Here is a 26,613-nt window from a genome sequence, read left to right on the forward strand (position 1 = left end):
ACCTAACCACGGGCTCAGGGACAGATCAACCGCACGGAGACCTCACCTAACCACGGGCTCAGGGACAGATCACCTGAGCAGGAGACCTCGCCTCACCCGGGTGCCTGTTTTTTTCAGTAGCTGGAACTGGTGGTGGGACCATGTGTCTGTGAGATCCTTAAACATTCTGAAGATGCCTTGTTTGGTTTTTTATTTTGAGGATTTACTTTAAGGAGCGAAAGTGCCCGGCAGGCAGCTGCATATAGAGCAGGCATCTGATGTTTGTTGACTTGAGGGAAGAATGAATCACTTCTTGGTAGACAAGTAAAAAACACAACCTTCCCCCTTCTGTTAAAACTCATTTTCAAGTTCAACTGACATTAAGATTCTTGGCCATGCGAAATTAGCAAGACGTCCCACCAGCCAGAGCACGGCCAGGAAAAGCGGAGCTGCCTCCAGCTTCCGTACGGAATGTGTCGCCACATGGGAAAGCATCACGATGAAACCGACATGTTCGACACACAAAACTAAAAAAACTAAAACCACATTTACTTCATCACAAGCAAAAATTTCATGTGAACAATTTCAAACCATTCATGTCTCACTGAATACCCCATAAACAGGAACGAAATAAAACCGGAAGGCCCCAAGTCCCCTGGTCTTTAAGGAAGAAGTGAGGTCCCCAAAGCCCAAGAGTCACAAAAACCAGCAGACAGGAAGCTGAACAGACCCCACTGCCCCACCCTTTCCAGGGGCACACATGGCCTCCAGCAGTCAGGTTGCTATCACAGCCACACGCCCACAGCGACCCGCAAACGGCAGACGTGGCGCAGGCAAGGGGCAAGTGCCGACTCCCACCCGTCCCGGCAGCAGAGATGAAGGCTGTGAGCAAGTGCCGAGACCCGAGTCCCACCATCCCGGTGGCAGAGGTGAGAGTCCCACCCGTCCCGGCGGCGGAGGTGAGAGTCCCACCCGTCCCACCTGTCCCGGCGGCAGAGATGAAGGCTGTGAGCAAGCGCCGAGTCCGGAGTCCCACCCATCCGGGAGGCGGGGATGAGAGTCCCACCGTCCCGGCGGCGGGGATGAAGGCTGCGCAGCAGAATCTGAACAGACACCCAGGACGCTTTATTCTCCTGATCTCAAATTCTAAAATCACCCAAGCCCACCCAGTCCCTAAGACATGGAGTGAAACGGCGATTACAGTAACGATCCGGTCCTTGACTGAGGAGCCAGAATGGAGAGGCACAGCCCCAACCGCCTCCTGCAGCTGGGAGAGCAGCATGGAAGACACCCCAACGTAGAGGGTCTAATCTCGTCCGCATGGTTTCACCAGTGAGGTTCAGTTCCGCCATGGGCAGGTCATTTAGCAAAAAAAAAAGAAAAACCCAGGGGTGCTAACTCCAGTCCTGGCCCCAAAGTCCTCTGTAGCTCTGGGTCCCGACCCGCTGAGTGCCACGTCCAGGTGCCCACAGGGGGAGGCACGGACGTGGCATGTGTCCTGGATGACATGGATGGATATCAGCAACACTCCACCAGTCTTAGTGGAAAAGCACTTTGAGTTTCTTCTTTTAATTAGAAAAAAATTATCAGGTTAAAACCACCTATGTTCATACCCAGAGCACGCTGCAAATCCAGACACTAACATGGCCGCGGCAGACAGAATCCTTGGAGCTGGCTCAGCTTAGCCCTGGCCTAGAGGGTCTTTGGGGGAGAGCAGTGGAACCCTCCCAGAGGCCCCCAGTGCACCACCTTCCCCAGGCCTGACCCCAGAGCTTCACAACAGACCCAACGGGTCTACACCGAAAGTGAAGGCAGGCCAGGCAAACCATCCCGTAATTCATGTGGGAAAAACCAAGGCATGTTACCACCCAATACAGAATTTCAGAATCTCTCCTAAAACAACTTCACATCATTTCAACACAGCTGGAAAATACTGCTTCCTACATGGTAAGCACATGGTGGGCTGCCCGGAGAGAAGCTGCACTCATTTCCCTGCTAAACCACAGAGCAGAAAATCAAGTGATTTTCTGTAATTCTTGCAAATGGAACAATGACTATCTTGTCTTGTCTGCATTTGTGGTTGGAATTTCTGGACCAATTTTGTAACTGGATTGCCTGAATGAGTTACATTCTTTTCTTGAAATGTTTATTCACCTACAGGAGAGCCTAAGAGTAAGACCAGACGTGGGGAGAACCACTTCAGCGGAGAAAGCAAGCAGTCTGCACTGTTTTCTTCACCACAGACGCCAGACGTGCACCTGGAGCGCCCCCTGCTCGCCTGCTGAAGCTGGGAGTAGCCCCTCTGAGGCTGGTGCTGCTCCTACCTCATTTCACAGGTGAGGAAACAGGATGCAGAGGTTTACTGGCCCCAAAGCCCGGCAGCAGCCGCAAGAAGGCTCTGGAGGCCAAGTTCTCAGGGAAAATCCTCGGGACACGCGTCTGTACTGAGGATGTCGGCAGGACCTGGGGGGCCACATCCTGTCTAACGGGCAAGCAAGACAAAGCCTCCGAGGTTACCAAGTTCTCAGGGAAAATCCTCGGGACACGCGTCTGTACTGAGGATGTCGGCAGGACCTGGGGGGCCACATCCTGTCTAACGGGCAAGCAAGACAAAGCCTCCGAGGTTACCTCGGACGGGCTCGGAGCAGCCCCGGAGCTAAAGGCGGGAGCTGTGCTTCTAAATCCTCAAGGAGATGGTGCCACCTGGGGATTACGCATCCCGCCGACTGCGGACATATGGACAGGACAAAGACACCTTCTCAGGAAGCTTCTGGGAGATGTATTCCACCAAAACGCAGAGACAGAGAACACCCCAGAGAGTGAGGAAGGCAACTCCTGGGGGCAGCGAGCAGGGCAGGTGGGGGGAGGCCGGGGGAGTGGAGTGGAGAGGTGGCCAGGGATTCAGAAACAGGTAAAAAGGAAGAAAGCTAACAAAAGTGAGATAATTATCAAATCCAGGCAAAACAGATGTTTAAGAAAGGGAACAGCATCACCGTGTCCTATTCTATTTGGTAAGAGCAATTTATGGTCACAGGAAATACCGAGTCATTCCACACCCCCATCCGTGACATGTTGATATTGGCAGGGCAGAGGGAACAACAGACGCAGTCTTCATGTTGAACACTAAGAATCAACAGACGGCACGTGTGCAGACACCGCACACATGCCTGCGCACACATGCAGAACTCCATACACTCCTTGCACACGTGCAGACACCGCACACACACCTGCGCACACATGTAGAACTCCATACACTCCTTGCATACGTGCAGACCCCACACACGCCTGCGCACATGTAAGATGACATGGAGACAGCCAAGCGGCCACCACCAGGGCCTGCTGAGTTTGGAAGCTGCTGGTTTCACACACAGAAGGGGGGACGGGCATAAAGAACAAGATACAGCTGGTGGTCCATCAACAGCAGAGTCACCTCTGGGAGCCCGCGTCACCCCTCCCACCTCCGACCCCACACTCACCTGGGCCCCCGGCCGCCTGCCGCGCTCCTCTCACTGGACGCCGCTGCCCCGAGTGTCCGCTCCCTGTGAGCCCCTGGCGTCCGGGGCTGGGGCTCCTCCTCCTGCTCCTCAGGCCTCCTCTTCTCGCTGTCGCTGTCATCGCTGCCTTCTCCGAGGATGTCGTCCACCTGACAAATGGCCAAGAGTCAGCAACAGGGCCGGGTGCGGTGGCTCAAGCCTGTAATCCCAGCACTTTGGGAGGCCGAGACAGGCGGATCACGAGGTCAGGAGATTGAGTCCATCCTGGCTAACACGGTGAAACCCCGTCTCTACTAAAAAATACAAAAAAATAGCCGGGCGAGGTGGTGGGCGCCTGTAGTCCCAGCTACTCGGGAGGCTGAGGCAGGAGAATGGCGTAAACCTGGGAGGTGGAGCTTGCAGTGAGCTGAGATCCGGCCACTGCAGCCCGGGCGACAGAGCGAGACTCCGTCTCAAAAAAAAAAAAAAAAAAAAAAAAAAAAAAAAAAGAGTCAGCGACAGACCTCCTTCCCGGGCCCCGTCCCCCCGCAACAGGCCTTCTCCCGGCAGAGTCCAGGGCTCTGAGTGCAGCAGGGTGGGGGCTGGAGGTGGGACTCTGCTTTCTACCTGAGCCCTGGGGTTTGAAACTCAACCAATCCTTAACAAAGCCCCGGGTGAAAGAGCAAACCCAGACAGGCGGTTCGCAGGCAAAGATTGGGTTTAAATTCCTTCTGTCCCTTATGTGAACAGGGACTTTATTCCTAGTGCACTGTTGGATTTTATGGTGAATAATCAGTATATTTGCTTGAAATTCTCAAGATCAGTGAGATTCGCAGCACGACTCCTGAGGGACGGGGCTTTCCGGAGGCACCTCAGTCCTTCCCATCCTGGAATCTGGGAGGAGAGCAGCCACCTGGGAGTGGAGCCGTGGCCGCGCCACAGGGACACTCGCTAAGATGCCCGCCCGCTCGCTCTGGGCACGCCTCCAATTTGGGGCACATGCAGAGAGGGTGACTCCTGAACACCTGGGGTGAGCTCAGCCAGTCCCAGGCCTGACACGCGTGCCGCGGATGGGAGCAGAAACAGGCGGCAGGCGAGCGAGCAGGTGATGGGAGCGCCGCATCCAATCCTCAGCCTCCCCGAACCTCAGCGGGCAGAAAATGGGTGCCGTCAGTGCCTCGCTGTGGCGGCGGGAGAGGCTGAGCCCTGTGCGGGGAGGTGAACTCAAGTTCTCACCTCCTTTCCGGAGCTGCATGGAGATGGGAGAAGGACGTGCAGAAAGAGCCCGCACCCAGCGTCGAGGGGCCCGCTCGGCCGATGGCCAGCGGAGGGAGGAGTGTTTGTGTCCAGCATGGATCACGTTGGGGGGTTGCTGGCACATTGGGGGGGGGTGCTGGCACGTTGGGGGGGGGTGCTGGCACGCTGGGGGGCTGCTGGCACATTGGGGGGGTGCTGGCACGTTGGGGGGGTGCTGGCACGCTGGGGGGGGGTGCTGGCACATTGGGGGGTGCTGGCACGTTGGGGGGGTGCTGCTGGGCAGCTCTCTTGGGAGCTCCCTTTCCAAGAGCACAGCCCTGCTCACAGCTCTCCATGCTGAGGGCGTCTGTGTGCAAAGGCACAGCCGTGTGGTCCCCAAGACAGGCAGGTGAGGCGGCCTGTCCACAGTCTCCCAGTGCAGGCTGCTTCCCAGGAGGGGTCTGGGTGTACACACCTGGCGGGGGCCTCGAGGGGCATTCACGGACACAGACCCAACCCCACCCCCGCAGCAGGTACGAGAAACGGCCACAGAGGACGGAGCACAACTCCTGAGACAGGCGCAGTTCGGAGCAGGGGAGGCCGAGTCCAGAGTCACAGGGGCTCGGTGTGAGGCCGCTTTGATCAGAAATCACGGCTCAGCCCCCGGCCCGCACGGAGGCCGACTCATCCAGCCCACCCAGTCTGCAATTTCAATCCCATCGCCACTGTCCAGCGAGTCACAGCACACATGCCCTGGCCCGAATCATCAAAAGGCAGAAACATTTTCACCAACAGTTAATTAGCTGAGGCAGCGGCTTTATCATCAGGTCACGATAACAATCCCTGAAAGTAACACATTACCAGAGACGCTGGCGTGAACTGGTATTTAATCAGAGCATCTAGTTACTTCAAGACGTTACTGCTGTTCACACTTCACCAGAATGCTTACATCACTGTATTTACTGTTTTGATGACAAATCTCCTATGGGAATAATTCTATTCAATTCTATTCTGAAATACTTAGGGCCTTTAACACTGCATCATACCTTGTCAAGAGAGAAAAAAAGGCACTGTTAAAAATCTGTTGTTTTACATCTGACAGCCAAGGGCAGGAGGGCCGGCCAGCAGGCAACCCAGGGACCCCGAGGGACCTTCGCTAGCGTGGCGGCCCACCTGGGAGGCCTCAGACGTCTGTGCCAACCCTGGTGACGCAGGGCGGCCCGGCACGTGTCCCTTTGCTGCCATCTGGAAGATCTGGAGGCACGCTTGGCACAGCCAAACCAGAAACATGGGCACACGTTAAAACCTGACCTCACCTACACCGTGCTCCGATCTCCTCTCCCTCTTTCTGCCTGACTCATGTGAACGTATCAGTGTGGGAACAACACCTATCTTTCCTGGGCTTGTGGTTACAAAACAGGTGACCGCACTCTTTGAAAACAGTTTTCTGTACCACAGAGGCCCCTGGACTCAGGATGGGGTCATGTCCAGATGAGCCCATCACAGGCCGAAAACGCGTCAGCACACCCGGCCCAGCTGCCTTCCACACTCAGACATTACCCCATCGCTAGCAAAGTCGTCCAGCACAAAGCCGGCTTGGAACGAGCTGTTCTACAGAATTCTGAGTCAAGACTCCCGATTCAAAGTGTGGTTTCTACCAAACACACATCCCTTGCACATCATTGCAAAGTTAGAAAATTGTTAAGCGAATCATTGTAAGTTGAGGGTCGTTTGTATTTACTTAGAACATGCTAACATAATTTTTTTAATCTTAAGGAAAATTTAGAAGTTTGTAAAAAGAAAAAACACAAATGAATTCATACCTAAGTGTCGGAATTTCTACCAAAGGAGAAATACAGATAACACCAGATGCTACTGTATCCTGTCAATGCACGGAAATGAAATGCTTCTACCAACCTCCTTGCATGACTCGGGATCACAGAATAAACCTCTACCCAGCTCTGCCCTGCAGTGAGGTGGGACAGCTTCAAGAGAGGATGGGACACGAGAGGGACACGGAGCAGGGTCGGGAAAGCACCCTGAGCACAAGAAGCAGAACAGGCAGAAACGAGGTAACACAGCCGGAGAGGCTGCGGACGCCGGCTCTGGGGCCCAACAGGCTTTCCTGCAGGGCTGTGCAGGGGACAGGCCCCGCCTCAACCCTCTGGTGACCTCCCAGCCCTGGTTCCAGCACCTTCCCTTCCCCGCAGTTCCATGATCACACAAGAACTTGCAGGGGGCTGACACATGGGTGTGAGTCTCTTCGTGAGCTGGCTGAGACAGAGGCGGGTGTCTGCGAAGAGACACGTAGGCTCCAGCAGACGACAAGACACGGCACCTCCTGTGAAAAGGCCACCATCCAACTGGCCAACTACACGCACTCTAAGCTTGAGTCTCAAGGAACAAACCTCTATTAAAAATGAAATCGAAATTTGCCTGAAAAACTATAATGTGGAATGAATTTTTAAGTGAAATAATGCCAACTGGAAAGAAGCTTTTATGAACAGAAAACCAACTAAAGAGGAACTTTAACAAAATGTAAAAAAACCCCAAAACTTGGAAAACAAACTCAAGGCGTTCAGAAATTGCCAAGCTTGAGTGGTGGGACCCACAGCCCTTCACTCAAGACGAGGCTACAAGCAGCACGTGTACCCAAAATGACTCACGCAAATTACACACTCCAAAATCCACCGAGAAAGCTTCTCTACCTAGAGGAGACTGTGACAAGTCTCTCATCAAACAAAAGATAACGTCTTATCTATTCAATGACACCTGCGGGAAAACTTTAATTCACTATCACTTCAGTAACCAAACCTTTCAAGAAATACTTAGAGCCCAAAGAGAAAAGCATTCTTTCTAAAGTTATCAACTTCACGAAAGAAAAATCAAAACCAAGTCCAAATACCTAAAGTTCCGACCACACAAAGAATGATCAGATCTTTAGACATGGTTGTGACTAAGTCTTTTTTTGCATCAACTGTCATCAACAACTTCTACTGACTGGATAACAAAATGTACAAAACTAACTCATTCTTAAAGCATTTTGGTTAATCAAAATATTTTAAAAGATCAAGTCACAACTGTGGTTGAAAACCACAAATCAGACATAAAGGGAAAAATCACTGCTCTTCAGTAACAGCTAAGTTCCCAAACATCACTGATTTCACGTGCACTGTGTATTTTAATGAATCTTCAGATGTGTCAGCTGTACACAGCCATGGGTAAGGGTTCTGGCCCTTTAGTTTCCCTGATTCTAATCCACCATTAATTTTGCAGTCTATTGTGAGTCTACTGTTAGTCTGGGAGAAGGCCTTCCATGTTAGCAGGTGCCCAGCACTTCCTGAACAAATGTCAAGTTCAATAAACACAGCTTCACTAACATGTTTAGGCTCCAAGACTCCACAGATACTAGGAGTGGAGCTGCAGACACGGCCTCGTAAGCAGCACACCAAGAAAAGGAGTAGCACCTTAGGGCCTCTGGAGAGGCCCAGACGTTTAATATTTGTGTCATAGATTCCAGAAGAGAAAGAGACTGGCCTTGAAAAAATACTGGAAGACATCGTGGTTGAAAACTCCCCAAATTTGCTGAAAGACAGGCACGGCTGCGTCCATGTGTAGAGACGAGTGTGGCGGCCCTCTGCAGTCATTTGCTCAAAGACTGGATGGCCGCGTCCATGTGTAGAAAGTGTGGCCGCCGTCCACATTCCTTGTTTGCTGAAAGACACTGATGGCCACGCCCACGTGTAGAGATGAGTGTGGCTGCTGTCCGCAGTCCTTGTTTGTGTCCAACACCTCTTGCTTCCTTTCTTGGTGTGTGTGTGGGGTAGGGGTCAGAGCAGATCTGTGGAAAGGGAGCAGGCGAGCGGGGTCTTTAATGATGGGTGGGAGTGGTTTCAGGTGTCAGAAGAGCACAGCGCCCCGGGCTGCGATTGCAGCACCACTGTGTTCACCGGTGCCAACTGCAGAGAAGAAGTTTACACACTGCATAAGAGCACACTCTAGGCCGGACCATTCTGAGGTTCTACATCCAGGCGCATTTCATGAGCAATAAGAATCTGCAAAGTTTTAACTTTTTGTGACAGCTTAAAACTTTTTGCATGTTGCCTTCAACCTGTTTTTGGTAGCCAGACGTGCCGTGTAATTGTTTCACGTGGCCTGGGCAGTCATCCTGATGTTAGTGAATTCCTACATCTCGTGGTTTTGGGAGCACTCCCAGTGAGAGCGAGTTCTTACGTCTCATGTGATTTTGGGAGCACTCCCGGTGATGGCGAGTTCTTACGTCTCACGTGATTTGGGGAGCACTCCTGATGTTAGTGAATTCTTACATCTCGTGGTTTTGGAAGCACTCCTGGTGACAGCGAGTTCTTACGTCTCACATGATTTGAGGAGCACCCCTGATGTGAGTTCTTACGTCTTGTGATTTTGGAAGTGCTCCTGGTGACAGCAAATTCTACGTCTTGTGATTTTGGGAGGGCTCCTCATGTTAGTGAGTTCTCATATCTATGTGATTTTGGGAGCGGTCCTGATGTTAGCGAGTTCTTACGTCTCACATGATTTGGGAGCACTCCTGGTGACGGTGGCCCCACACCTGGCCTCTGTTCTTCAGGCATTTTGTCGGAGCCATCACATTTCTTGGCTTCCACGTATATTAAATGCAGAATTTAAAAATGGTTAAGATAAAATTACAATGTTAATTTTCACGGCTTTCAAGTTTCTTCAATGCCGTTTCAGGTGAACGCTTACTGACGTCATGCCTGACGCTGCTTAGGCACGTTTTGGACGTGGAGATCAGAAGCACGTGCTACGTGGGGACCGTTTTTCTTTGAAAGACACCAAGTGAATGGTCTGCTAGTGTAGAAGCCTGTGTGATTTAAACCCCAGAAGAAATCCAGATGCCTACTGGGTCTGACATTCCCACAGCACTGACCGGGCTGGGTTCTCCAAGCTGCTCCTCACATGAGGGGCGGGGAAGCCCCCATCGGGGGAGTGGGAGTGGCATCCCCCATGGCAGGGGCAGCTCTTGGATCAGCAGCTTTGCCCCTCCTCTGTCTACACGGAGACCCTTCCTCTACCACTGAAGCAGCAGACGCCCGTCTAATACACTGACGTGCCGGAAACGGCCAGAGGTCTCGACACCCCTCACTCAGAGGCCCCTCCACAGGCTGCACTTGACCCTGGTTCCAGACCCACCTGACTCCCCATTACCTGTGTCCCAAAAGGAGAAGCAGCCCCCACCCCGTGTATCCCCAGGATGAAGAGAGGCCACGGCAGCCTCCAGGGAGCACCACGGGGCAGGTATCCAGTTCGTCTCACAGGCCCACGGGGGTGCAGGCAACGGGCCCGAGAGACAGGCTTATCTGGGGTGCAGCTGCCTTGTCTGCCCCAAGCACAGGGAGTGGCAGAGGGACAGATGTGAAACGAGGCTGCCAAACCAGGGCCGGGTCATGAGGAGCTTCCTGAGGCTGCTGTAATAACCTCGCACCACGGCTCAAATGATCCAAATTCACAGCCTCACAGTGGTGCAGGCCAGAAGAATCCAGGTGTCCACAGGGAGAATCCCTTCCTCACGTCTTCCAGCTCCTAGAGGACCCTACAGGGTCCTTGGCTCCGGGGCTCCTCTGACCCCTTCTCCTGCAGGCGCTGATTGTCTTAAGGGCCCAGGACTCAGAGAATCCAGCAGGCTTTAAAAGTTCACAAACGTAAAACCCTCCGGCCTCTCTCCCACGCACAGAACGAGCCACCGCTGCAGTCTTCCGCTTTCAATACCGTCTGCGCCCGAAGAGCCACATCTGGGGGTTTACGATCACTTTTTATTTCTGAGATATAAAGGATTAGGTTTTGGGGTGGCTGAAAGCTGCTGAGTACATTCAAGACATCCGTCTCCCATTGAGAATTCAACCCCCTTTGATATCGAATGACTAAGAATCAAGTTGTCACCACTGCCTGAAACAGGACTGCGTGGGGAACAGACCCTGAGTCCTCCGAGCCCGGCCAGGAAACCAGGAGGGAGATGGGCTGTGTCAGCAGCTTCCAGGCGGGAAGGGGTAGAGTCCCTTCCTCCTCTCCTCCTGCCCCTGGTCCTAGGCAGGTGGCTGTTCCTTATACAGAACCTTCTGGAATCTCAAATAAAGTGGTCTGGGCTTATAGGTAGTGGTTGAGAAAAAATTTTTTTAGAGAAAACATTTTTGTGAAACAAAAAACAGCTAATGTTCAAAAAGACAGAAAAATGGCAGAGAAATTCAGCACACCTGAAAAAAGGTCTGATCCTCACAAGATAAACTGGTATCTAAAAGTGGTAACCTGAGTTACTGAGACGAGTCTGCCCTGAACAGAACCATCTGCATTTTTCTGCTACTGTTGAAAATAAACAGTTGTTGTTTTCCTCCTCAAGAAACTGCTGCTGCCTCTGGATGCAAACAGAATGGCGGCTCTCTCCACAGGACAGCAGCACCAGGCGGGCAGGGAGGACGGACTCTGGAGGGAACACGAGGACCTGAGGGAAGGGGATGGCCTGTGCCCTGACTGGTTGCGGGTGAGGACCCCACACAAGTGCCACCCACGAGGGCAACTTACGAGAGGACACGGGACGTGGTTTCCCAGGACGGTCCTTCTAAAGAGCAGTCTCTGAAGGACGGTGCTGGAGATCACCCGCCCCAACACCCCGACTGTTGTGGAACCTTCCATCGAGCGGCCTGGGACCCAAGAGGAGAAGCACGCGGGCCAAGGGCCAGGACACAGGAGCAAAGCAGGACCCGGCTGGGAAAACCCCAACTCCACCGACGCGGCCTAAAGCTCTCTAGTGCTGTGGTAACGAGATGCTGTGAGAACCACCAGCCACTCTGTGTGTGTGTGTAAGGCCCACGTGCAGTGGACACACAGCGCTCCAGCGTTTCTCAACCGGGGCCTGTCGGCGTGGGGCAGGGGGACTCACTCCTCCTTACGACCACGAGCGCCTCCAGACCCCGTCCCATGTCCTCGGGGTGGGCCAGGAGAGCAGGAGGGGCTGGGCGGCATCGGTCCTGGTGAAGACGCAGACACGAATCCTAAGCCACAACTTCGACGTGTTCTCACGCCACACATTGCGGACACACCGCTTAGTGCTGTTCTGGGTCTCCTTGAATAGGAAGTTCCATGAAAACCACGAGTGCTAGTCTCGAACTAGACACGACTGCACAAGTGCAGAATTCTCGCTCTGCCTCCACCCGCACACCGCAGCTCTGCGGCCCCAGCACAAGCGCCGCCGTGGGCACCAGGGCGCGGTTGGCTCACCTCTGCCCCAGCGCGAGCACCGCCGTGGGCACCAGGTTGCAGTTGGCTCACCTCTGCCCCAGCGCGAGCGCCGCCGTGGGCACCAGGGCGCAGTTGGCTCACCTCTTTGTCCATACTCTCTAAATCTTCCTTACAAAGAGTGTACAGCGGCATTGTCTCAGACATACTGGGCTGTCGCTTTCTTCTAGAAGGGCCAGGCTGCTCTCCGTCCGGAGCGTCAGGCAGCTCTTCGCCGAACGTCTGCGGCTGGGGTGGTGGAACCGCTCTGAAAGGAATTTCATAGGCCCCACATGAGGAAGTCAGTTTGAATCGCACTTTTCAGCAACGAGTCAGACTCCTGGCTCTCGGACTAGGCAAACACTCACACCCCAACAGGGAATCACAGGAAAAACAGGATGTTTCGCCAACACGCTTTTCAGAGTTTAATAGATCAGAAGTGGCTAACTGAGCCAGGCTGAGTGGCAAAACATGTTTCTGACTATCCTGTGGAAAAGTAACACTCAACTTCTTTTATCCACAAAACCCCCGTGGGGCAGAGAGCATCTGCTGGGCTCCAGCATCTCAGAATAAAGGGCAAAGAGACACAGGAGACCAAGCGTGTTCTGGGAACCCCCAGGACACGCCATTCACCCGGAAAACAGGGTCTGGAGAGCTACATGGCAAAATACAAAACAAGAAAATGCACCATCTCCAGGCTGTGAAAACAGATACAAAAAGGGCGAAGTGACAAAACACGTTAGTGGGCTGAAATTAAAATCATTTCACACGTCCGCACGGTGGCTCACGCTTGTAAAGCCAGCACTTTGGGAGGTCAAGGTGGGTGGATCACTTGAGGTCAGGAGTTCAAGACCAGCCTGACCAACATGGCTAAACACCCCCTCTACTAAAAATACAAAAATTAGCCCAGTATGCTGGTGTGTGCCTATAATTCCAGCTACTCAGGAGGCTGAGGCAGGAGAATCGCTTGAACCCGGGAGGCAGAGGTTAGAGTGAGCCGAGATCACGCCACTGCACTCCAGCCTGTGCAACAGAGCAAGACTCCATCTTAAAAAAAAAAAAATTCACAAAAAAACCCAGAAAAAGGTAATTCTCGTGCTTGTATGGTTAAATAATAATGTAATAAATCAACTAGAAAGGGCCAATCTTCTGTTTCAAGGATTCTTCTGCTATGTTAAAACCGCAGCTCCATTTGAAATGGTTTTTCTCCTCTGTACACATCTTTCTCGATCTGGATGTGTGAATTCTATTAATATACTCTAATGCATGCCTCTGACTGCTGGAATTTAAGGCAGGCCTCTGGGAAAATGGGTGGTGCTGCCCTCCTCAGAGGCGGCCGTTTCTAGCTGCTGGTTTTTCCCTGAGTGACCAAAGGACGAGACCAGGAGGCACTGAGCGTGCGTCCCAGACACCAGCTTGCTCAGGACAGGCACGAGGATGAGGGGATAAAACCCATCCTGGTGAAGGAAAACAGGCATTAAGTCAAAGTCACAAAACTAAAAAAACACAACTGTATTAGGCTATTTACATGAAGAGAAGATTTTCTGCCCAGAAATCTGAAGGTGCTGATCTGTGCTGTTTGGAATTCAGGACTTCCTGAGCCTTGGCAAAGTCCACTCTTCACCTTGGCCCTCTGTGAACACACGCTTCCCATCCTGCGAGCGCCGCACTTCCCATCCCGCGAGCGCCGCACTTCCCATCCCGCGAGCGCCGCGCTTCCCATCCCGCGAACACGCGCTTCCCATCTGCATTTGGCTGAAACACCCATGTACGTATAACCAGACACACGCAGTTCACAGCAGTGTTGTTCAAAGGGCCAACTGCACTGTTACTTTAAACTGAATTAAATGTTTCAATTAATGTTAAAAACCTGTGATAACTGCCCTACTCCAGCCAAACACCCCACCTTGAGGTCTCAGAGAAGGCCATGGGGGAGCCTGTGGGGAGCCCGACATCCAACCCCCCTGGCAGCAGCGAGGCCCCTCCCACCCATGTGGGGGCGTCAGGATCGTGGTCACCAGCCCCCACTGAAGATGCAGACACTCCTCCCACCCATGTGGGGGCGTCAGGATCGTCACCAGCCCCCACTGAAGACGCAGACACTCCTCCCACCCATGTGGGGGCGTCAGGATCGTCACCAGCCCCACTGAAGATGCAGACACTCCTCCCACCCATGTGGGGGCGTCAGGATCGTCACCAGCCCCACTGAAGATGCAGACACTCCTCCCACCCATGTGGGAGGGTCAGGATTGTCACCAGCCCCCACTGAAGTGTCCCCCCATGCAGACACTCCTCCCATGGTGCCAGCGATGACGACGTGGGGAGCCAGGACTGCCACAGCAATGGCGTCACCCCCATCCCCACATGCGTCCACCAGCAACGGCGTCACCCTCATCCCCCACTCTCAAGCATCAAAAAGAGGCCATGTGGGGAAATGGACTCCCGTCCCGACTGGCAGGAACTAGGGAGCCTCCACTCCTGCTGCTGGAGCATGGCCCAAAAAAAAATGAGCAATGGGAGAAGGTTTAAATAAGATCCAGAGTCTCCTAACATGATGTGAAAAAGGTCCAGGTTTCAATCCAATGTCACTTGCCCCAGCAAGAACCAGGAAGATCTCAAACTATGGAGAAAAGGACAATCAACAGAGGCCAAGCTGAGAGGGCAGAGATGCTAAAATTCATAATGACTTACAGCATCCATGATAACAATGCTTCAACAGGCAATTGCAAATATGCTTGCAAATATGCAAATGAAAAACACAAAGCATCGGCAAAGAAATAGAAGATACAGAAATTTTATAACTGAAAAATAAAAACTAAAACCAAAAAATGTCATGGACAGACTAGCAGCAAATGAAGGAGACAGAGGAAGGCTGTGAACCTGAAAATCTAACAGAAATCACCCAACTCGGACAACAGAGAAAATGAGCCGAACAGGAAAAAGAACACAGCTTAGGGACGCACGAGATACGAAAAGCCTCAGCATCCCTGTCCCTGCCGTCCCATGCATGGCAGAGATGGCCTTGAAAAGCAATGGCTGGAAATGTCCCAAAGACGTCAAAAGACATAAACCTTCCAACACAAAAAGCAGAGTCAAACCTAAACAAGGTAAACCCTCCAAATCTACACCAAGACACCTCATCATCAAACCTCAACTTAAGATGGAGAAAAACCTTGAAGGCAATGAAGAGAAAACACAGCTTACCTACAGGAAAAACGGCCAAAGACAGAAGATCACTCATCTGAACCACGGAGCCCAGAAGGAAGCCAGATGTTTCTCAGGCCCTGAGAAAAAGGAAGATCAACCCAGAGTCTTGTCCCGTGAAAACGTCCCCCAGCAAGGGAGAGACTGCAGAGGGCCCAGGCCTGCCCCGAGAGCACGATGGACACCGCAGGGCAGGTTGGGAGGGAAGGGACCCCCTCAGGGAACTCCCACAAGGACGGAAGCAGGAATCCAGGCAAGCACCGTAGACTCCACTCTGGTTCTCTAGATCACACTTGACTGTCAAAACAAAAGTCATAAGAAATAATCCCAAATCAAGCACAAGGAAAGTAAGAAATAAGGAGGCTGAAAACAAAACAAAACAAACAAACAAAAAAATAGAGGTAAATGGAGCAATTCCTTCGAAAACACAACCAACCACAACTCACCCGAACACAACAGGTCCTGTGAAAAGCCCTGTAACTATTAAGGAAAACGAACATGAAATTTTAAATCTGCAAAAACAAAATCCCCAGGACCAGACGGTCTCACTGGAGAATTCTCCCAAACATGTGAAAGGAAGGGGCAGGTCTACAGTCTGACCAGGGATGCTGGAGGGCGGACGCTTCCCACCTCACCATGGGAGGCCACCGAGCCACAACAAACCCGGGGACAGACGGCACACAATATGACAAGTGCAGCCCCACAGGCCCCTCAACATCGACATGAAGACACTTCACAGAAGTGCATCATGGTTACTACACACCACAACCAAGGGGATTGGTTCTGGGTTGCAAGGTTGTTTTCATGACCAAAAATCAGTCAATGTGACCACCGCATACTGACAGGCAAAAGAAGAAAAACCACACACACCAGAATATCAATCAACCAACACCAAAAAAATGCAACACCCACTGGTGTTAACAACTCACAGAAAACAGGAAATCCCACTTGATCAAGGGCATCTCCGGGCAGAAAACCCAGGAACAGACCACACAGGTGCACCTGAGCACACCTGAGACGCTGGGGCAGAAGCAGCCGTGGGGGAAGACAGCGCCCGCGACAATGTGGCTGGGGCCAGAAAACCAACCTCAAGAGCATCGCGGGCTGAGGTGTCAAACGAAAGACTACAGATCTTTCAGGATAAAATATCAAGAAAATCTCCGGGATCTGGGACTAGGCTACTAGTTAACTTCACATCAAGAGCATGATTCCTAAAAGAAAGAAGTGATAAATAGAATCTCGTGAAAATTAAAAACTTTTGCTCTGCTGCAGACCCTCTAGAGGATGATCTGCCTGACTGGAATTCAGGACTTCCTGAGCCTTGTCAAAGTCCACTCTTCGCCTCGGCCCTCTGCGAGCACCGCGCTTCCCATCCAGTGAACACCCACTTCCCATCCCATTTGGCTGAAACACCCATTTACATATAACTGGACACACACAGTTCAAAGCAGTGTTGTTCAAAGGGCCAACTGCACTGTTATTTTAAACTGAATTAAATGTTTCAGTTAAATGTTAAAAACCTGTGATAACTGCTCTACACCAGCCAAACACCCCACCTCTGAGGTCTCAGAGAAGTCAAGTTGCTGCCTGGGAGGAAAGGATTTGTAAGCCGCACAGCCAACCAAGGACTAGCAGATGAAACACACACAGGAGGTGATGTTCAGTGGCATTATCCACCACAGAAATGCAAGTCACAGCCACAACCAGCTCAGGACACACCTATCAGAACAGCTGCAACAAACAGCACTGGCCACGCGACCTGGGTCACTCACCACCACTGAAGATGTGAAATGATGATGCAGGTATTCCAGAAAAAGGTCTGGCAGTTTCTTTAAAAAGCTAAACACACACTCACCATCCAATTTAGCAACTGTACCTACCACTGGACATTCATCCCAAAGAAATAAAAACTTAGACAGGCTAAGTATCCCATATCCAACACGCTTGAGACTGAAAGTGTTTCCTATTTTGAAATATCTGTGTTACACTTACGGGCTAAGTATCTGCAACTGGTGACCCCAAATCCGAATGCTCAGACGAGCACCTCCTTCCAGGGCCACGTCACTGCTCAGAAAGGTGCGAATCTTTGTGCTCAGAAAGGTGCGAACCTTGGAGTATTTCTGATTTTGGGTTTTTGGATGAGATGCTCAACCTGTGCAAACATTTAGAGCAAAGGCTGGAGACAACCCAAATATCCCTCAAAGGGGGAACGGCGAAGCCACAGACGGCCCCTCCACACACCATGAGACACGGCTCAGCGAGAGAAGGACATGAACGAGGGGCGCAGAGGGTCCAGGAACCGGCCGAGGGAGAAGGGTCAAGTCCAGAAGGCTGCCGACCACCGTCCACAGCACTCCGCAGAGGGCACGGTGCAGGGAGGGACAGCAGGTGGAGGGCCAAGGGTCAGGGAGGGACAGCAGGTGGAGGGCCAAGGGTCAGGGAGGGGAAGTGGCTGAGGCTGTGAGGGCTGCAGGGGAGCTGGTGAGGGTTCTGTTTTTCTGTCTGGATGAGCCCCTGTGGGTCCCAGTGATGAGTTTGTTCCCCACTTTCACAAGAGGCAACCACAGGGGAAATGGGATAAAGGGTCCAAAGGGCCTCTCTGCATTATCACTGCGTGTCAATCTACAAATATCTCAAAAATTTAACCAAAAAACTGAATGTTCCCACTCACCCGCAGGTCCACAGTGAGCCAGGCTGCCAGCCCAGCACCAAAAAGCTCAAAGTCAGAATTAGAAAAAATGTACAACATTCAAAGCCTTATATGAGGACCAGTCCAGGGACGAAGGGCCAACCGCCCTCACCGCCGAGCGTCCTGTCACAATGGGGTCTACACAGGGTTCCGGGAACAGAACAAGGAACCACTACTCTCAGGATGGTGGGCGACGGGGCCACCTCCACAGCAGCACAACCAATGCACACAACAGATGAGGCCTGGGGCTGCGCAGGTGCGGGACTCACCATAAGATGGGGGGCCACGGGGAAACTGGGCAACCAATGCACGCAAGAGATGAGGCCCAGGGCCGCTCAGGTGTGGAACCCACCTTGAGATGGGGTGCCACGGCGGAACCACACCAGCGCTGTTACAAGGGTGTGAGAGTGCTGCAGGAGACCACGCTGGACTCGTCTGTACAGGCGGAGTGGTCCTGCAGGCACCAGGGGTCCACACGTGGAGGGGCACTGCGGACACAGGTCTATGTAGTACAGGGGACTGGGCAAGCGCCACACGAACTCAAACAAGCAGGGGGGACTCTTGGATTAAACCAGAAGAAATCACTCTGCCTGTTCCTCCAAGGAGGCGGCCTACAGAGAAAAGTAGGGTATGACCAGAGGCATGGCCGAGCCACACAGGCCCAGGTCCTCACTGCAGCAGGAAAGCCCCGCAGAACTCCTGCCGGCCGGTCCCGTTTCCTCGGACTGTCAGCACCATGTCCAGCCTGGGGAAGGAGACCTTCAAACAGGTATTCCTTTTTTCTAATATAAATAGGTAGTTTCATCAATTTTGAAAACTATCAAAAAGCAGAACCCAGGCTCGTTTTAGGAGAACTCAGTTTCTAACACGTCCAAGTGAAGGGAGAGACATTTCCTTAATGTGGCAAAGGTGTGGCCGCCTGCAATCACCCAGGCCAGGCGGCCCGCTGCCGCGGCCACAACAACGCTGCTTCCCGCCACCAAACTGACGATTATCGCAACCTAACAAATCACATTAACATCCTTTCATATAAATGAGCTGGTATTAACTGAAGTAATATTGGTATTTTGGTGCAAATTACACTTTCAGATTAAAAACAGCAAAAGTCAACTTATTCCAATGAACTGCAGCCCAGCGTGCGTCTTCCTTACGAAAGACAGGCAGAGCTGAACAGTGGTTTATGACGTGCCATTCGAAACGTTCTGAACTGCTACTGTTGACATAAACTATACATATTTCAGAACACATACATAGTTATCGGTTGCCATATTATTAGTGTCACTCAAGTAAAAGTGTTTTACTTTATTCAAATCCAGCTTCCCATCTGCAAGTAACAATTATTTTTTTCAGGTAACAATTATTTTTTTCTCATTGATCTTAGAAATTCCTAGCTCACTTCAAGCAAGGCTGAATTATTAAAACACCAGTTTTGTATCTAATCTTTAACCACTTTGTGTAGTTTTAAGACAATGAGGACAGGAGCTTGAGATCAACCTGGGCAACATGGTGAAACCCTGTCTCTACTAAAAATACACAAATTAGCCGGGCGTGGTGGCATGTGCCTGTAATTCCAGCTGCTGAAGAGGCCGAGGCATGAGAATTGCTTGAACCTGAGAGGCAGAGGTTGCCGTGAGCCAAGATTGCACCACTGCACTCCAGCCTGGGCGACAGACCAAGACTCCGTCTCAAAAAAATAAATAAAAATACTGAAGAAAAAATAAGTCAAAGGTTTGTGATTTTACTTTTAATTACAAAAAAAAATTTTTTTCTGAGACAGGCTCTCACTCCGCGGCCCAGGACGGAGTGCAGGGCGCGGTCACAGCTCACTGCAGCCTCCAACTCCTGAGCTCCAGCGATCCTTGTGGGTCCACCTCCCAAAGCACTGGGACTACAGTGCCAGCCCCTGAACATTTCAGTCAACAGTATGAAAAGCAGCGTCTAAAGAACAGGTGCTCTTCACAGTACTGACCGTGTGGCTGCTTTAAACTATGTGAGCGTTTCGCAAAACTGCAATTTCAAAGCTAAATCTCAGCAGTGTCACTTCAACGCACGTATCTGTCCTGCCATCGTGCTGCTACTGATTAGAATTACAGCACACAACAGACCCTGACTTCCTAGATATGGGGTCTCTGCATCATTCGGCTCTTGGTGGTGCTGGCCTGTTCACTGACTGGCCCACAGCAACCCCATAGGCCAGGCTCCACCATGCTGTTCTCAGAAGGGTCCAGGAGCTTTGTCAACTGGCTGGAGAGTTGGAATTAACTGAGTTAAATAAAGGAATGAGTAGCATCAAAGGACTAAGCCCTGATTTATGGAAAGAGACCTGTTCCCAGTCCCTGGAATCACCGCTGTGGTGAGGGGCTGTGGGCTGGGCCTGAGCAGCTTCAGGGCAGGGCTGGTCACCAGAAGGCTTTGCAGGAGCAAGTGGGTAGTGGGTGGGATCAGCCATGCCTTCGCCACACACGGAAGGACAGAGAGCTTCTGGGGGGACACGCATCGTGCTCACGGCCATTCTGGACCCTGCCCCGTGCACTCCCTCATTTGGCTGTTCTTGAGCCTTTAAAATAAACTGGTACTGCTGAGTGAAATGTTTTCCAAAGTTTTGTGAGCTGATTCAGCAGATGATCAAAACTGCACAAGTCTGTGTCTGGGGACCCCCAACCCTGTGGCCAAGCTGGACGGTGAGGGGCCTGGGGGTCCAAGACGAGGGCAACCCTCAGACGAGGGACTGAGCCCGTAGACTCAAGGCCTGATGCCAACTGTGGGTCGTCAGTATCAGAAACAAACTGAACTGCAGGCGCCTGTCGGCCCCGAAGAGCTAGAGCGGCAGTGTTGGAAAGACTCCTCGTGTTAAAAGCCCAACCAGCCCGGACAGGAAGCCTTTCTAACGACCAGAAACAACGTCACCATCACGACGCCTTCTTAATGAAGGACACGACATTGTCACCAAGACACGACGGGAGGTGACATCACCACCCGGCGCCTTCCTAACGACAGGAGGTGACATCACCACCCGGCACCTTCCTAACGACGGGAGGTGACACTGTCACCAGAATGCCTTCCTATCCTTCGGGATGACATCATCGCTGTGTGGCTAGGGATCCTCTTCCCTGTCATCAGAATGGAGAACCTCGGATTCATCCCAAACCCACCATCCCCCAAGTCCCAGCGCGTTGCCAGGCTGCTGCACAGGAGGCCACCCTGCACCTGCCCACCTCTCAGTCGCCCGACCTGACTCCTCCTCTTAGCAACACTCCCTACCGTGACCTCAAGGGCTGTGAAATCAGCCGAAAGGGGCACACGCTACTCTCTAGAATCACAAAAGACAAAACACAATCTAAATACAGAAAACCTGGGAGGAACCAGAGCGCGTTTCCAGAGGGAGTGGCCTCTCCCAAAAGCTGACTGGGCTTTGTCGTGGTGCCTGGCGGGGCCTCCTCACTCACCTGCCCACCCAGGCTCGGGAGCTGCTGCCCACTGTGCAAAGGCCACGCTCTGACCACCCCTGCTCCTGACCTGGGAGGGCCATGCACTCCGGGCCTCAGCGTCCCCACGCAGGGACAGTGCTGGATCCTGCAAGGGCTCGAAAAGGACACTAAGCCGTACCACTCCATTTCCCCATTAACCATGAGCACCCGTCTCCCTCCAGCAGCCTGCGTTCTGCACCCGTTGCAGGATTTGAGGCGTTGTGACCTGTCAGAGGGCTTCCAGGGGTGAACACACACCAGGTCTTGGTGGGTGCTCCTCGCCCGGGTCAAGTTTAACCTAGTTAAACTTTTGGTTGAATTTCAAAGCAACAACCACAGTACAAAGACTCATTTAAATCTCCAAGAATGTCCCATGGGGTCTGCAGGGGCCACAACCTCAGGCTGAGGGCTGATCCACACCAGCAAACAGGCACAGAGGCCACGTGCTCAGGAAGCATCCCCTGGGGCCTGCAATTTCCCCTATCCAGGGCAGCACAGATCCCGGCTACCAACGCCTTCCAGTCCAATCAAGTTTCCGTTCCTCACGGTGCTGTATGCCAACCGCCACTGCCACCACCCCTGCGCCTGCTCTGTGTGGAAACAAAGAGGGCAGCCCAGGGTCTGGCAGAGCAACAAACGCGGAGCCGGCAGAGAGCAGCCGGTGAGGCGACGGGGGCGGGGGGCTCAGAATCAGCCCTGCTCTGCCCATCCTCTGCTGAGTGTTCCCAGGACCGATGCTCTGCAGGGCGGCCACAGGTGTGCACATATGGGTGCCTGGACAACATCTGAGAAGCTGGTTGTGGGGGTTTTGTTTCAGTTTTGGGAACCAAGAGAGGATAGAACAACAAAAGGACCCAAGAGAGCAAGTGGGGGCGGCGTTCCCACAAGGTGGAAGCGGGAGTCACCGTCTGCAGCCTCCACCAGCCCTCATGTTGGGCAACTGGCGCCATCCCCCTAACGGACCAGAGCAGCAAGCTTAGAGAGCCCTCACTAGCTGGGGGCAGTGGCTGCGCCGCCATGTACCTGAAGGAAGAGGGCTCCTGGTGGAGGGGTAAGGAGCTGGGGGGCGCTGGGGGCCCCCGGGCGCCCGTCCTGATGAGCTTCCCCGTGTTGGAGTCGTAGATTCGAACCTCGGGGCCGGGCTGGGCCTTGGGAAGAACCGGCATCGGGTGGAACAAGGTGGTGGGGGGCACACCCTCCCGGTCGGGAAAGGCTGCAGGACTGTTCTCCCTGTCGGAGGAAGAGAACAAGGGCCATGAACGGGGCGTCCGGGCGACGCAGAGCAGGCACCCAGGGACACCTGGCGGGCATTGCCTAGGTGTGTGTGAACCAACAGCTGTCTGGCGAAGGAACGCCTGGCAGGGATGTGCTGGGTGCGGCGAGGACCCACCTCTGTGCCTTGGTGTGGTCGTCCCTGAGCGGGAAGAGCTGCTCCTCCACCTTGTCCCAGCGCTCCAGGCAACTCCACAGCCAGTCAGGGTTGACCACGTGCAGGTGTCCGCACTCCTGCGCCTGCAGCACCTTCTCTGTGCCTGTGGGAGACTCAGCTGCGTCAGGCTGTCTTGGCCAGCACTGGAGGCTCAGGGCCCACATCCGGCTGCACCTACCAGGGCCCTCACCCAATTGCACCCCACCAGGGCCCTCACCCAATTGCACCCCACCAGGGCCCTCACCCGACTGCGCCCCACCAGGGCTGGGGGCCCTCACCCAGCTGTAATCACCAGGGCTCAGGGCCCTCACCCGACTGCACCCCACCAGGGCTCAGGGCCCTCACCTGACTGCACCCCACCAGGGCTCGGGGCCCTCACCCGGCTGTAATCACCAGGGCTCAGGGCCCTCACCCGACTGCACCCCACCAGGGCTCATGGCCCTCACCCGACTGCACCCCACAAGAGCCCAGGGCCCTCACTCGGCTGCACCCCACCAGGGCTCGGGGCCCTCACCCGGCTGCACCCCACCAGGGCTGCCCACTGCAGGTTCCCATCTCCCAGGCCAGGGATAAGCAGCCATGGTAGGAAGTGGTGGATCTCAGACGAGGAGCTGGGCACAGCAGGTGACGTGAGCATGTGTTCAGGAAGGCCCCTCAATAGCGAGGCCACAAACACCGAAGCAAAAAGAAACGTGAGCACAATCCGGGGGGAAGGAAGGAAAGCGAAAGAAGGGTCAAGAGCTGGGCAGACACAGGGCAGGGCAAATGGGCACCCGAGGGGCCAAGGAGGACCCCAGCCTGGCCCACCTCCATGCTCAGAAGAGAAGGGCCAGGAGCTGGGCACTCATGGGGCAGGGCAGATGGGCACCCGAGGGGCTCAGGAGGACCCCGGTCTGGCCTGGCTCCATGTACAGGAGAGAAGGGTCAGGAGCTGGGCAGACATGGGGCAGGGCAGACGGGCACCTGAGGAGCCAAGGAGGACCGTGGCCTGGCCCGGCTCCACGCTCAGGAGAGAAGGGCCTGACTGCCCACGGGACGCCAGGGCTTGGCTTTCTCCTGGGATCAAGGGTTTCGCTGGGCTCCACGGAAAGCCTACCTCTGCCCTGCAGCCAGCACCTGGCTATTTCACACTGAGATGGAACCTTCCATGTACCCTTGATTCGAATACTTTACTGAGCACATGCATGTCCAACACCACGTGACACGGACTAGAGACGTGGCCTCAAATAAGACCACACTTGCTGTCAGGGAGCGTGCGTGGACACGGATGAGCTCACCCCACAAGGCTATCCTGAGCCCTGGAGGCAGGGCCACGCACTGAGAAGCCCTCTCAGGAAACGCCGCCAGGACAGGAAGCGCGATTGGAGGAGCAGAACCTGAAGTGATTTAGGCAATCTTCATTCGGGGAAAATCCTGGTGCTTATGGGAGCATTTTCACAGAATAACTAGAATACTGAGATATTTGGGTTTTTTAAGCACTGGTGTGCAAGTCTTCCTTCAAGATTCACCTATTGCTGAAAGGTTCTGTTTTATTTGGCAGACATTTCAACATGTCAGAGCAGCCTGCCCTGTCTGGGACAGGTTTCACCATCAGGAGACAGCAGGCCTGTCCTCCGCTCTCCCAGCCACAACGTGTTCTTCTACGCACGTTTCAGCCGAAACTTTGCACTTAGTTTTCTAACTCAGAGGGTTTGTCAACCTTTTACCTGCGAACCGAGGGCCCCGCATCCTGTTCCTGCCCCGAGTTTCTCCACTACACCCCATCGCTGATTCCCTGTTCTCTAATGCAGCTTACTCCAGGGAGAAGGCTGAACTTCCTACACCGCACGTGAGTAACTCACACCGCCCAACAGTGTGCGTGATGACTGTGGTCCGAAAGCATGAACGTGCCCGAACTCGAATTTCACCCAACGTCATGATCTATTCTTAAAAGACGGTGATCCTGGGAAACGTTTCTAAAAGTTGAATGTGACATAAACAGCAATGCCAGCTCTAAGGAGTGCCTGCAAGGAGATGGCAGGCCTGACCATGCCCAGGGCACAGGGAGGCAGCACTCACCAGCCCGCGCAGCGATCAGGTGCGTGGCCCTGTCAGGGGCGTCGGGGCTCAGCACCAGCCGAGTCAGGATCTTCGCTCCCAGCGCCGTGGCGTGGTAATGCTCCCGCGTCTTCTCTATTGGGAAGTTTGTCGGGTGCAGCCCACTGAAAATTATGGCCACATCGGCCAGCACCTTGCTCTTGAGTTCTGGCACGATCTTGCGGATGTCCGGTGCCTCCTCGATCTCCTTGTTGAGGAAGCGGTCGTACTTGGCGTAGTAGTCGGTGTGCACACGGACCAGGATCTCCTCCAGGTAGATGAGGTGGTCATCCTCGTCCGTGTCCTCCTCCTCCTCCTCCTCCACACTCTGGTCCAGGGACTCGCCCACGGTGACGCCCGACAGCTCGCTGTTCTGTGACTCGGTCTCCGCCTCCTTCCTGTCGGCACAGCCATTGCCCAGGCCGCAGAGGCCGTCCCGCTCGCCCTCCTCCTGCCCACCCAGCTCGGGCCCCTTGTCTGGGGCATGTGTGCCGGGCTCGGCCTCCCCGGGGAGACTCAGTGCTGCAGGCCGCCCCGGCTCCAGGGAACTGCCCTGTGCCGGCGCCCCGGCTCCCTGTGGGGCCGGGTTCTCCTCCTCCTTCGGCTTCTGCTGGCTTCTCCTCCCCTCACTTTCGCCGTCAGAGGCGGAGGACGAAGACTTCGTCCCCTCGGACTCACTGCTGCTCTCGCTGTCGCTGGATAAGTCGAAGTCCAGGTCAGTGCCCGTGGCACCCTGGGCAGGCCGCTGTCCCGGTGCCGCCCGGCCACCCTGCGCACAGGATCCTTGGGGCTCAGGAGTGCCTGCCAGCTCTCTGCTGATGGTGGGGGCCTGGGCAGCGGGCCAGGTGTCCCTCTCGTCCGGTTTCCCGGGGTGGGGCGAGTCCTGTGGGGCGGTAGCCTCACTGCCGTTCAGCTCCTGAGCCGGCTTCTCCAGGCCATTGCTGGGCTCCACTCCAGGGGCCTGCGTTCCCCCCTCGGACTCTCTCACGGGCGGAGCTTGCTCTGAGATCTCGGTGCCTCGAGAAGAATGATTTACTAAATAAGCATGCAAAAGGAAAAGTTACCGCGATTCGGCATTAAACATTAAACAACGTTCCAAGTTAAAGCAGCAGCCTTCTTCATGGCTGTGAACTCCGCCACCCTCTAGACCAGGCCTTGGCAACCTTGCTGTGAAGAGCCGGACGGGGTGAGCGCCCCTTACCCGAAGTGCATGGGACCACAGACGTTTCGGACACTGAATGTTTTTCTGAGTTTGGAGTATTTGTGTTAAACTTACCACTTGAACATCCCAAATCTGAAAAATCCAAAATGCTCCAATGAGTATTTCCTTTAAGCACCACGTGGGCACTCAAAAAGCTTTGGATCTGGGGGAGGAAGGATCCTCCATCTATAAGAACAACTGGAGGTTTCCAGGCTGCAGACCTGGCGCCACCGTGGCCACAGTTTCCCAAGCCCCAGTCTGGAGGAAGCAGCAACTCCACGCTGACCCCAGCCATCTGTTGAAAGCGTCTGCCTCCTACAGGAATGACCCCAGTTCCACCCTCTTCTGGTTCCAACCTCCAAGTTCCATTTTAGTGACTAGAGCAGTAAATGTATGTCTCAAAATATTTTTTTTTTTAAAAACTAAAGGTCAAACAAAAACACTCAACTTTTCACAGGGTGGACGTCAGCTGCATGCCTACCTGACAGTTTGTTAAACCACGCTGCACTATGGGGACGGTTCTTCCCTGCACAGCCACTGCCCCCACATTCGCTCTCTGGGCCCAGCCAGCGCCGGGCTGAACACTGCACTCT

At 53.7% G+C, this 26,613-nt stretch overlaps 1 protein-coding gene across 4 annotated transcripts in view; it reads right to left on the reverse strand.

Moving 5' to 3' along the window:
• The window catches only part of CTDP1 (CTD phosphatase subunit 1), a 74,097-nt gene that overhangs the window by 11,850 nt on the left and 35,634 nt on the right, over nucleotides 1-26,613 (reverse strand). For 2 of the 4 annotated variants that reach the window (XM_008013719.3, XM_008013715.3), the window contains exons 8-12: nucleotides 24,802-25,854; nucleotides 22,705-22,846; nucleotides 22,338-22,544; nucleotides 12,060-12,222; nucleotides 3,456-3,622 (exon numbers count right to left, since the gene is read on the reverse strand). In XM_008013719.3, coding sequence (XP_008011910.2) covers nucleotides 3,456-3,622; nucleotides 12,060-12,222; nucleotides 22,338-22,544; nucleotides 22,705-22,846; nucleotides 24,802-25,854 — 1,732 coding nt within the window. The remainder of the gene's footprint in view (nucleotides 1-3,455; nucleotides 3,623-12,059; nucleotides 12,223-22,337; nucleotides 22,545-22,704; nucleotides 22,847-24,801; nucleotides 25,855-26,613) is intronic. The other 2 variants (XM_008013716.3, XM_008013717.3) reach the window with 2 other exon arrangements.

Source organism: Chlorocebus sabaeus, chromosome 18, assembly GCF_047675955.1.
Source record: "Chlorocebus sabaeus isolate Y175 chromosome 18, mChlSab1.0.hap1, whole genome shotgun sequence".
In the NCBI taxonomy this organism is placed as follows: Eukaryota; Metazoa; Chordata; class Mammalia; order Primates; family Cercopithecidae; genus Chlorocebus; species Chlorocebus sabaeus.